The 13,012-nt window shown below is 40.9% G+C and overlaps 1 protein-coding gene across 1 annotated transcript in view; it reads left to right on the top strand.

Moving 5' to 3' along the window:
- Positions 1–13,012, top strand: part of LOC119419294 (adenylate cyclase type 2) — a 66,860-nt gene that overhangs the window by 29,607 nt on the left and 24,241 nt on the right. Inside the window, exons 2-7 of the mRNA XM_037686605.1 lie at positions 2,244–2,453; positions 3,481–3,642; positions 8,366–8,515; positions 9,284–9,438; positions 12,162–12,273; positions 12,382–12,509. Of these exons, the coding sequence (XP_037542533.1) occupies positions 2,244–2,453; positions 3,481–3,642; positions 8,366–8,515; positions 9,284–9,438; positions 12,162–12,273; positions 12,382–12,509 (917 nt within the window). The remainder of the gene's footprint in view (positions 1–2,243; positions 2,454–3,480; positions 3,643–8,365; positions 8,516–9,283; positions 9,439–12,161; positions 12,274–12,381; positions 12,510–13,012) is intronic.

Genomic DNA, 13,012 nt, shown 5'->3' with positions numbered 1-13,012 from the left:
AGTGTTCAACATAATGGTACTTCCTCCAGTTATTTAACAGTCAACAATGGTGTACCATAAGGCTCAGTCTTAGGACCTACCCTCTTTACAATCTACATAGGTAATGTAGGTTAGAGCATCCCTGATGCATCCTTACATTTCTATGCTGATGACACTGTTGTTTATTGTCGAGCTAAAACAGTTGATAAAGTTTTCCAGCTTTTGCAATCCACAATTGACATCATCCAGTCAGATTTGTTCCACCTGAAACTTGTCTTAAATGCCAATAAAACCAAAGGGATCCTTTTTTCAAACAAGAAAGTCGGTCCCAGCAGTTCTTCCTCCGATTTTATCCTCAAATGGTGTCCCGATTGAGTTTGTTGATTCCTATAAATATTTGGGTATCTTGGTCGACTCACATCTCTCTTTTAAGCTCCATGTGGAAAACTTGGTAAAGAAACTGAAAGTTAAACTGGGTTTCTTTTTCAGAAACAGATCCTGTCTAACTCTGAATGCTAGAAAACACCTTGTAACTGTGACTTTCCTTCCCTCCGTTGACTACGGTGACATTATTTACATGAACGCTCCTACAACAGGGGTGGGCAAACTTTCTGACTCATGGGCCACACTGAGTTCTAAAATTGGAGCGAAGGGCCGGGCCAGGAACAGATGGATGGAGTGTTTGTGTGATGTTACATCCCAGCGCAATAACAGCCGCTGGGACGCTATTAATTTTGGGCGATTCCACCTTCTGCACCACTCAAGGAGCCACTAAGTCAGGATTATATGATAGAACAGTGATTTTATTTACAATAGTGAAATTATTGGCTTTGTGGAGTCTTACCAACTTCAGGCCCAAACAACAAACAAAACAAACCACTGTATTTTCTCTTACCTGAAGAAAAATAAAATTCACCAAACCGCAAGTCTCTTACCTCAGTATGCTAATGGAATACAGGAGAAAAGTCAAACTAAAGGTGCATGTAGGACCTACAAGAACCCTGCAGATGTTGGATGCTCCCTATCATGGTGCGCTAATATTCATAACTGGCTGTGATTATCGTACCCACCACTGCACCCTGTATTCACTGGTTAACTGGACATCATTAACTTCACGCAGACTCTCTCACTGGTACATTTTCATCTTTAAATCACTTCTTGGTCTGCTGCCTTCATACAGCTCCTCCTACATGTCTCTGTGTGAGTGCAGCTACAGCGTGCGCTCTCAGGACATTATTACCTGCAGTGTTCCCTCAATGAGGACTGAACTAGGCAAGAGGGCCTTCTCCTACTCCGCTCCTGTTTCCTGGAATATCTTACAAAAAGATCTGACGCTCTCGACCATGACCTCTCTAAGTGGCTTTAAGAATCTGTTGGACTCCTGGCAGGGACTAATGCTGACATGTTCCTGTTTTTAGTTTTCTACATTCGCCTTATAATCTAGATGTTTTTGCTACTTTTTTGCCATCTTATTTTAATATGTAAAAAAAAAATGTATGCCTCTTTTATAATTGTCTATTGTCGTCGTTGTTGTACACTGTTGTCATCATTCTTTGTTGAAATCAGGTCTCTTGTAAAAGAGTCCTCGAAGCTGAATGGGATTAACCTGTCTAAATAAAGGTTGAATGAATAGTCTGTTTCACTGTTTAGCTAAACTATTGTTTTATATCTGGAAATAACTTGAGCAGAAAAAGACTTTAGGCGTCTATCTTTACATCAGCCAGGTAACACTGTCACACAGGTAGAAATGCTAGCAGCAATATATTACGTTGACTTCACAGCTTGTCTTATAATAAAACCATGAAAAATGACTGCATGTAGTAAAAAGTGGTCGTAATGTCAGTCACATTTAAATAAATGTCAACTCTGGTTCAGATAGCAGAAGCAGTTTAAAAACATTGCATCACCTGTTTGAAGGAACATCTGGCTTTCATGATAATGAAAAAAAGGCTCTTTAATTTTAGCCCTGTAGTGCTGAACAGACAGGTGACATTTTATATAAGTGAACAGATGAGTTAAAATAGGTCAGGGGGGTTTACAAATTTATATCATTTTGAGATGCTCTGTGGTTCGGTGTCTGCTCCTCTTCCTCTCTTTGAGATCAAATTCACACCACAGCATCAGAAATAAAAGCTTTTTACTAAGCCCTTGTTTGTTCCCTGACGTCCCTGCTGGAGTTTAAACTTGAATATGAGTTGGAGTTTTTGTGTTTGTTCGTTTGTTTTGACACAGTTTACTGAAAGTCCTGATTTTTGGTTTTGCAGTTCACTCTCCAGGACACGACCACTCATGTCGGTGCTCTGGCCGTGGTGTGTGTGGTCCTCTGTCTGAGCGCTGTCCTGCTCGTCTGTCTGCCCTGGCTGGCCACCATGAGGCGCTGTGGAGGAGCGCTGGCGCTCTTCGTCTGGGGCTCGCTCTACACCACGGCCATGGTCTTCGTCTTCACTGGCGGGCCTGTGTCAGCATGGGAACAAGTGAGAAGAAAGCAAAACCAGAATACAATTTATGGTTTTAGAAGCTCGCTAAACTTAAACAGATATGCAAGTCATTTTTAAAGGGTTCTGAGTAAATACATGAAAGATATCTTACCTGCTTTAGATGGCTTTTTGAACAATCGCAATTGGAAAAACATAATTTAAGTCCAGCAGGACTGATGATCTAACGGCAAGTCAAGAAGCAACAATTCATTTGGGTCTGGTTCTCGCTCAGACTTAACTTGATCCGAAATAGGATCCGGGAACTCTTTTATTTTGATAGGGTACATTTCGGTAACAGTTTGCTTGGATCCGTTAATTCTCAGGCTTACTAATAATAAAGTTATGAACAAATATGACTGCCTTGAACAAATTAAACTTATATTAGATATGTAAACTGAAAATAATTACATAAACACTCATTTTAAACACAACAGCCACTTAAATAACACACACTTCTACCCTTAAAAAAACCTCCACCCCTAAGAGTGGTGGGGGTGAGTGTTGAGCTAACCAGGCAGTCGTACGTGGGCAGGAGCCCACAGGCAGCAGCAATGAACAAACGGAGGAGGCACTTGGAGGTTTCACATATGGAGTCGCACGACAACAAGGACAGTGAATTCAGCGGAGAAGAGTCGGCTCAGAACCGTCAAGTAAGGGGTGGGGGGGCAGGATGCTTACCAGAAGTGGAGTGTTTACAAATGTAGGTAAATGTAGATGTTTACCAACCCGTTAAAATACATCAAAATGCAGGAAATCACATTTACTTTATTCTAAAATTTCTGGGGGAGGAACCCCAGCGTGCCGGCCCGCCCACTATCTGCGTTCTGGCATCAATCGATTTACAAATTTAAAATGAGACTAGCCATTAGCTCCTCAATCTTGTCGAGCTTCAACTCTTATTTTTTCAAAGTGTGGTCTTTTATAGAGCTATCTACAACAGGTAAGATATTAATCATTCATAACTTTTCCACAGAAACACACTTTTAAACAGCTGAACTTCCTTCATCCCTTTGTGTCTTGTCAGGTGGCGTTTTTCCTCTTCCTGTCTCTGAGTGTGTACACCGTGCTGCCTCTCTCTCTGGCCTGGGCCCTCATGGTTGGGATAGGAACCAGTGTCTCACACATCATCATCATCAGTGTGTATGTCCCCGTCACCAGGCCAGACACACCGCAGCTGGCTGAGCAGGTAAAAACTTGTCTGATTTCAACCAATTTCCAACAGCTGTACAATTGTGCATGTTTGGCATTTTATCTGATCTCTGCGAGAGATTTTTATCATAAAAATTAAAGATGCACGTTGAAGGTTTTTGTTGTGTGCAAGCTGTTGAACGTTAGATGTAAATGAGGCAGAAATTTGCAAATTATCTGTCCATCTAGAGAGCTGTGCGTGCGGCATCCAGGTTCAAATGTGACCTGAAGCTCAGGTCGGCGTGCACACAATAGTATTTTGTAGTGTGTGAGCAGCAGGGTTTAGTTCCTCTGGAAAACATGTAAATGATCTGTGACATCTGTTACTGTTTTACACAGGGGTCCTAAAACAGCTCATGTGCAAACAACTTTATGTGCTTTCTCTTCGTCATAATCCGTCCTATTTTAAACAGATTCAAATGAAAGTTTTCTGACACGCTGTCGTCTGATTTTCATATCGCTGCAGAGATTACCGGCTGTGCTGTCTTCTCAATACAAAGGGATAGTTAAAGGGATAATCTGTTAATGTTTGAAGACATGTATCTATTAGTTATTAATTGTTAGTGCATTATTAGTATTATTATTGTTAGTGCATTAACAGAAAACCTTAGCTGAATGCAGAGGTGCGTACCCTGCTGGAAGCCAGGAAAACTGCCTTCAGGTCTGGAAACTCAGAGGAGAAGGACAAGAAAAGAGCTGGTTGCTGGTATTAAGAGGGCCAAGGGCACATATGCAAAGAGGATCAAGGGTCAATTCATCTCACAAGAACCTCGGAGCATGTGGAGGGGCATTAAGTGCATAACAGATTATAAAGGAAGGAGTGAACAATGCCCCAAAGACCCATCTCTTCCTGATGCCCTCAACAAGTTCTATGCATGCTTTGAAGACCCGAACAGACCACCCAGCACCAGACTCACCTCACCACCGGATGAAGAGCATCTCAGCGTGACCTCAGCAGAAGTAAGGAGTACCTTCAGGAGGATTAATCCGCACAAGGCAACTGGCCCAGACAACATCCCCGGAAAAGTGTTGAAGGAATGTGCTGATCAGCTCTGTGAGGAGCTGGCAGACATCTTTAACACCTCACTTACCCTGGAGACAGTTCCCACCTGCCTGAAGACTACCACCATCATCCCAGTCCCAAAAAGCTCTACAGTGACTGGTCTGAATGACTATCGGCCAGTGGCCCTCACCCCGATAGTCGCTAAATGCTTTGAAAAACTGGTCATGACTCGCATCAAAACAACCATCAACATCAAGGAGGACCCTCATCAGTACGCATACCGTGAGAACCGATCAACAGAGGATGCCATCTCCTCTATGGTCCACACTGCGCTCAACCACCTGGAGCAGAAAAACTCTTACGTCCGTATGCTCTTTGTGGACTTCACATCCGCCTTCAACACCATGATCCCCCAAACCGTGATGGACAAACTATCCACACTAGGACTAAGCCCCTCCATTTGCAACTGGGTACTAGACTTTTTAACAAACAGACCATAGTTAGTGAGGATCCACAATCTCTCCTCCTCCACCATAACCCTCAGCACTGGCTCTCCTCAGGGATGTGTGTTGAGCCCCCTCCTGTTTACTCTGCTCACGTATGATTGTGCAGCTACCCATCCAGGCTGTCACATTGTAAAGTTTGCAGATGATACAGCGGTGGTTGGATGCATCACAAACAATGATGAGTCCAGCTACAGGCAAGAGGTGGAACACCTGGAGAGCTGGTGCAAAGAGAATAACCTTCACATTAATGTGAAGAAGACAAAGGAGATGGTTGTGGACTTCAGAAGGAACAAAAACATCTACACCCCCCTGAACATAAGAGGATCTGCGGTGGAAGTGGTCTCCAGCTACAAGTACTTGGGTGTACACATGAATGACAACCTCAGCTGGAGCAACAACACCACCAGCCTGATCAAGAAAGCTCATCAGAGACTCTACTTCCTCAGACGGCTGAGGCGAGCTGGTCTGGGAAGCTCAGTCCTCACCTCCTTCTACAGGTGTGCAGTGGAGAGCATCCTGTGCTCCAGCATCAATGTGTGGCATGGAGGCTGCACAGCTGCTGAAAGAAAAGCTTTGCAGAGAGTGGTGAAGGCTGCACAGAAATCTGTCGGAATCAGCCTCCCCACCATCACAGACATCTACACCTCCAGATGCAGGAAGAGGGCCACCTGCATCATGAAGGACCCCACTCACCCAGCACACACACTTTTTGCCCCACTTCCCTCAGGAAGGAGGTTAAGGAGCATTAAGTGTAGAACCACTAGACTGAGGAACAGCTTCTACCCTGAGGCTGTTAGACTCATGAATCTCTAACTAGAATAATCACTGTGAAAAACCATATCATGTTGCTGCTGATCTGTTTCATGTTGCTGCTGATCTGTTTCAATGTTGATGTGTTCATGCGTGCACATCTGCTCACAGACTCATGTTCATGTTTGTGCTGATGTTCAATGTTTTATGTTATGAGTGCTTAGTGTATATTTAGTTGATGTTTTTCTTAGTTCATATCTTAGATGTTATTACTGTTTTTCTTAGACATTTTATTGTTGGATGTAACTGGGAGCCCGTGTACATAATTTTGCTCCACCACATGTACCACATGAGGTGCGAATGACAATAAAGAAACTCTGACTCTGACTCTGATTATCAGTAGTCCTAGTATATAAATTGCCTTATTTACAGTTACTAATGCACATGTCTAAAATCGGCTACCACGCCCCAAATATATTCATAGCTACTTCCGGTATTCAAGGGTGGTGTTCAGCTCTAGTGTTTTGGTCCTTTGCACTTGCTTTTTTATTTACTTTTATATTCAGGCATATTTATAAATTAGTTTTAATTGTGTTTTTTATATTGTGACAGCAAAAATGTCCTCATCATGCAATGTTGCCAGGTGCCAGACTGCAGAACAGCTGAAACATGGGAAGATATCAACTCTGTTGAGACTTATTGTAGATCCACTCCATCTGCTGATTAAAGTGAACACAAAGATGAAACATCAGACATAAGAACAATGTCCAATAATTTTTGTTGAATAAGGAGGCCATAGTCAGTGATCGTAAGGAATATACACAAGCAACTAATTAAATTAGATTAGATGTTAATAAACTGGAAGTAGGCATGAATCTATCTAGACCACAATGCACTGCAAAATAAAAGGTCAGTGTGTGTGCATACGCTGAGCATAGCTAGGCTGGATATGCTAATGGTTCAGAGGCTGCTGGTTATATCAGTCTGCTGGGAGTTGAGTAAACGTTTGGACTGAACTGTGCTGATCAAGTGGACTGATGCATTCAGCAGCCTCAAAGCCACTGGGACTACACAGTCCATCAGTACTCAGAGCACATGTATGTTGGTGAAGTAACACAAACATTCAGTTGAGAAAACAGTGACAAACTAAACAAACTGTGTCATGCAAAAGCAAAGGAGTTTATTATTAGCGAATGTAGCTTTCTTTCACTTTTTTGAGTAAAGGACATTTTATAAGGCTAAAAAACAGTCCAGTTCAATTCAGTTTATTTATGTAGCACCAAATCACAACAAAGTTGTCTCAAGGCACTGTACAAAAACATTCACATACATAGAAAAGCCAATTAGTAAAGTTGTCTATGTAAGGAAGCCAGCAGACTTGATGAATCTTCACTTCGTCACAGTCTCCTATCCTGAGCAAGCACAAAGGCAACAGTGGAAAGGAAAAACTCCATTTTAACAGGAAGAAACCTCCAGCTGATCCAGGCTCAGGACGAGCGACCATCTGCTTCGACCGGCTGGATTTGAGAGGACAGGAAGGTGCAGGTGTACCTCCTATTAGAAGAAAGACAAAAACGTTAAGATAGAAAAAAATACAAATATAAAACAGATAGAATAAGTAAAGACAGTAGCATAGTGAAGAAATGTGGTCAGTTTGTCCCACAGTAGTCTAAACTTACAGCAGCATAACTAAGAGATAGCTCAGGAAACCCAAGCCAACCCTAACTATAGGATTTATCAGAAAGAAAGTCTTAAGTCCAGTCTTAAAACTGTCAGCCTCACAGACAGAAACTGGAAGTTGGTTTCACAAGAGAGGAGCCTGATAACTGAAAGAGCTTCCTCCCATTTTGTTTTTGGAAACTCTAGGAACCGCAAGTAAACCTGCAGTCTGAGAGCGAAGTGCTCTATTAGGAAAATCTGGAACAATAAGATCTGTAATATAAGATGGACCTAGGTTGTTGAGAGCTTTGTAATAAAAAAAAAAAAAAACAGGTCCTCATTTAGGTAGCCATTAGCATAGCCTGGACAAAGACCTCTTTCACCACACTCTGTTCTCAATGTCTGATATCACAGCTGATAAGATACTATATTAATATATAATATATATATAATATATACCCTACTGGATATATACTATATATATTAGATACTATATATATATATATATACTATATTGATAACTATCTGACAGAACATTTCAAACATGACTGGACTATCCCTTTAGACATGCAACACTTAGTGCAGCTTTTATCCTAAACTAGAAGTGTCCTTCCAAAAAATGAATACAACTACAATGAAGAACTAGATCTAGAAGATGATTTGTACACCTACAAAGTTCAAACTGTTCCTTTTCATCTTTAAGGGCTTTGTGTAGTTTAGGTAACATTTGTCATAAAGTACAAGTACCCCTTTAAGAATGTGTAAATCACCTCCTCTGATCTTTACCTCTTTTTCATTCCCAGCTGGTGGCGAATGCCGTACTGTTCATTTGTGTGAACTGCATCGGGTTGTTTCACATGTGGATGGCCAAGAGAGATCTCAGGAAGTCCAATCAGAAGAGGCAAGAGTTCAGCGCCATACGCTTGCAGAAGGAAGTCAAAAACTATCAGCAGGTTAAATCTCCAAGTTTTTAAATGTTTTACAAAATGCACAAGGTACTTGATTTTATACATTTGTTGTCATTATTATATGTTGCATCATTTTAGATTTACTGTTGCACTTTTTGCCAGGTCTTTTTAAAAAGGGACAATGCACACGAGTCAGTCATGTGGACAATACAAACACATCATGTATCAAAATATGTTACATTAGGATCCAAGCATAGAACCCTAAGGCACTCCTACATAATTATTATCAACCATTTTAGAAACTTTGTCACCGATTTCATATTTTTAAATAGAACTTTATTTATTACACTTGCTGAAAAATAAGAACTTTTTTTTTTTTTCCGGGCAGAAAATTAATTTGTAACAGATGTTTAGAAACCGTCCTCTCCAGGTCTCAGCTTGTTTAATTTCCTCTGAATTTAAAATCATTATGTGTAATCGCTTCAATAAATGGCTCCTTACACTGATAGCCACAGCTCGATGCCTGTGTACTTTTCTTGCTATTAGGCCAATAGATTAATCATTCACTTGTTTGAAGCTCGGCAGCAATAGAAAAGGCAAACCCAAATGGACACTATTCATTGCGAGCAAACAAAGAGATGAAACATGATCCATTGAGCAAACACGGCATTGCTTCAAGGAGACCTTTGATGGCCGGCTGGGTTTTTTTCTTTATTTATTTTTGTAAGAGAAATCCAGTGACCACGCTGCTCAGTCACCTACCTACTCCTCACACACACTGACTCCCCATTCTGCGTGTTTTCTTGGCAACAGGAGGGGCTTCTTCTGTCGGTGTTGCCTCGCTACATCGCCGAAAAGCTGAAAGACGAGGTGATAAAGAAGCTTTCTAAATCTGAAGGACAAGTGGACAACAAAACCACCCTAACCAACTTTCACAGCTTTATTGTGGAGAATCACAAAAATGTCAGGTACTCGTCGCACACGTGCAGGATGAGAGATACAAACAATGTTAGTTTGTCATCAAAGAGCTGTTTCTCTGTTTATGCTTTTTCCAGTTTTGTACAAATGTTCTGTTTAGGAACTATTACAGCGATGTCACGGTCCATTACAGCCTGTTAACTAAAGCCATAGTACCTGGAATTTGACGTGGGGCTTAAGGCTCAAAACAACCAGAACATTTCAAAAGAAATTTAAAAACGTGCAAATGCAGCTTCTGTCGGAACCTCAAACATGCATCAAGTCTCCTCTGTAAAGCTCAGTAATAAATTGGGACTTATGTTTGTAATAATCTAAACTAACAAAAGGCCTTATACATGAATCAAGTGTAACAATTCATCTCTTACTTATATACTACAAAACTATTTTTAAACACCCCACTTGTAAAAATATTTGAGTGGCTTAATGATTGTCAAGAAACATGTACAATGCCTATAAAAATTATTTACCCCTTGGATGTGTTGCACTTTTATTATGATGATAAAATTGTTATGATAATTAAACAGAGGCCTTTTTGACAAAAATCCTCTTCAAGGAAAAAAATGAAAACAAATTCCTACAACATAATACCAATTAAATAAATTTATAATGTAAAATAAGTGATTGCATAAATATTTATCTTTTTTAAGTGACTGTCCTAATTCAACAGAGGTCCAGTGAAAGTGGTTAATCCATATCACTGGTTTACACCATAAAGACAAAAAAAACGAGGCATTTCAGAGAAAAGATTGTAGAAAAGTACAAATCAAGGGCTGTATACAAGCAGATTTCAAAGGCTCAAACGTCCCCAGGAGTACTGTTAAATCCATCATCAAGAATTGGAAGGAATGTAGGACATGTATTAATCTACCAAGAAAAGTGTCCTCACAAACTGAGTGCATCATGCAGGAAGTAGAATAGTGAGAGAGCTCATCAAGTCGTGTGATCCCTCTGCAGAAGTTGCAAGTTTGAGCAAGTGAGGTGGAAGAGGCTGTTCATACAACTTTTTCCCATGTTGTTCACCAGCTTTATGGAAAAGGCTCTGTTGAAGAAAACTCAGATTAACTCTTGACTTGAGTTTGCCAAACAGCATGCGGAAGACTCACTTGGTCAAGTGGAAGAAAGTTCTGTGGTTTGCTGAGACCAAAGTGGAACTTTTAGTTCCTCAGACAAGATGTCTTGTTCTGGTCTAAAGCAAATATTGCATATCACCATAAACTCTCCATCCTCATTGTGAAGCATGGTAGTGGCAGCATCATGCTGTGCAGATGCTTCTTGGCAGTCGGCCCTGGAAAGCTTGTAAAGATAAACTGTCAAATGAATGCATGACCAAAAACAGCTGTGGTTGTTGTAAAATAATTTTACATTGACCTTGGTTGATTTATGACAACAATAAAAGCATAAAACATCCTTTCATCATCTTTACCCGCTTCTTCCTTTTTGGGTCACGGGGGTCACTGGTGCCCATATCCAGCAGTCACTGTGCGAGAGACACATTACACCCTGGACTGGTCTCCAGTCCATCACAGGGATACAAAGAGACAAACGAGACAAACAACCATTCACTCTCTCACTCACACCTAGACACAATTTAGAGTTACCAATCAGCCTAACATGCATGTTTTTGGTCTGTGGGAGGAAACTGGAGTACCCGGAGAAAACCCACACTTGCACGGAGAGAACTTGCAAACTCCACCCAGAAATCAAAGTTCACGCTCAATAATCCAGGTAAAGAAATCCAACGATGTTCAGTCAGGTCATCTGGACAGTTTCTTTTTTGTTGAGACGTTTCGTCCTCCATCCATTGACTGTCCAGATGACCTGACTGAACATTGTTGGATTTCTTTACCTGGATTATTGCGCATGAACTTTGATGTCTTGAACCACTTTGGCTGTGTTGCCTGGGAGGAGTCGACGGGGGAGAGGATGGCCCCCAGAGCCCATCTTATCACCAGCAAACTGGTTGGTCCACTGTAGGAGTGTACTGCTTAGTGGGGGAAACAGTTTGTTTGTGACTCCTCAGACTGATGAAGTCCTTTGGATGGAGGGCGAAACGTCTCTCAACAAGAAAAAAGAAACTGTCCACCCAGAAAGGTCCCTGGCTGGGATTCCATCTGGCAACCTTCTTGCTGAAAGGCAACAGCTCCACCAACTGAGCTACCGTGTCACCTGCATAAAACATTCAAGGGGGCTAATACTTTTTAATATTAGATAGATTTCTCAACATAATCTGGTCTGTTGAACTCACAATTTAGGACAAATCCGTTTATTGCCGCCATAAGAACAGTTTCTTCCCCTCTGCTGTTGGACTCCTGAACACTCATAATGCTACCTCATAATGTCTGCTTTGGTCACATTACATCTGTACTATAACTGAATACTCCATCTGTACTGTTTTCGAAGCTTTTTTATTGTTTTCTATTGTATGGGTGTACATATGGTTATGTTATGGTTTTAATTTTACTTTATTTGTGGGTGTACACAGGCTTATGTCTTATGTAATGTTCTCATTTTTACTTAATTTTTACTTTATTTTTACTTTATTTTACTTTACTACTATTCGCACCTTATGTCGAAGCAAATTCCTAGTTTGTGAACCTCGTTCATTGACATGGCGATAATAAACTGATTCTGATTCTGATTTGTTGGTTTGGTTTTGTAAGACTGCAGTGTGTTGTTAGATGAACATGTTTAATATTTGTTTGGGTTTGTGTAGCATCCTGTACGCAGACATCGTGGGCTTCACAAAGCTGGCCAGTACCTGTTCTCCAGAGGAACTGGTTTCTGTTCTCAACAAGCTTTTTGGCAAATTTGATGACATTGCAAAGGTAAAGCATCAACATCTATACATGAAACCGTTCATCTCTTCACAAAGAACAGCTTTTATTCCATAAATACACCATTCAGACTTTCTCCTCATTTCTTTCTTCGTGTAGAAGAACGGCTGTCTTCGCATTAAGATCCTGGGTGACTGCTACTATTGTGTATCTGGTCTGCCATATCCCATTTCTACCCATGCTGAGAACTGTGTTCAGATGGGGCTGGACATGTGCACTGCCATCAGGTCAGTTTATCTTCATTTATCTTTCTTGTTTTTCTTCTTTCTTCAAACTCTAAATTGTCCCTAGGTGAGATTAAGAATGGCTATCTGTCTTGCTTGTCTCTATGTGGCCCTGTGATGGTCTGGTATCTCAACCACAGCGTACCCCACCTGACCCTAAAGACCACTGGACGTAGATATTAGATCCTCATGACCATGAACAGTAGCAAGCAGGTTCAGAAGTTGGATGGATGAATGTAAACTTTAAAGTCTCCTTATGACCAGTTCAATTTTTATCACCCAGTGTAGATGTCTTCTATTAGCAGCTAACAAAAATCACATTTAAACCTAAATATAAAATGTATATTTGGTAGAAACTATTGGTCTAGTTCTTTACATGGATATCACCAGTGGTACATTTGAAAGAGTTCTGGTTAGTTAGTTAGTTAGTTAGTTAGTTAGTTAGTTAGTTAGTTAGTTAGTGAGTGAGTGAGTGAGTGAGTGAGTGAGTGAGTGAGTGAGTGAGT

Source organism: Nematolebias whitei, chromosome 1 (genome assembly GCF_014905685.2).
Source record: "Nematolebias whitei isolate Nwh7 chromosome 1, NemWhi1, whole genome shotgun sequence".
Classification (NCBI taxonomy): domain Eukaryota; kingdom Metazoa; phylum Chordata; class Actinopteri; order Cyprinodontiformes; family Rivulidae; genus Nematolebias; species Nematolebias whitei.
The sequence above is the reverse complement of the archived record's forward strand: the minus strand, read 5'-3'. Positions and strand labels throughout refer to the sequence as shown.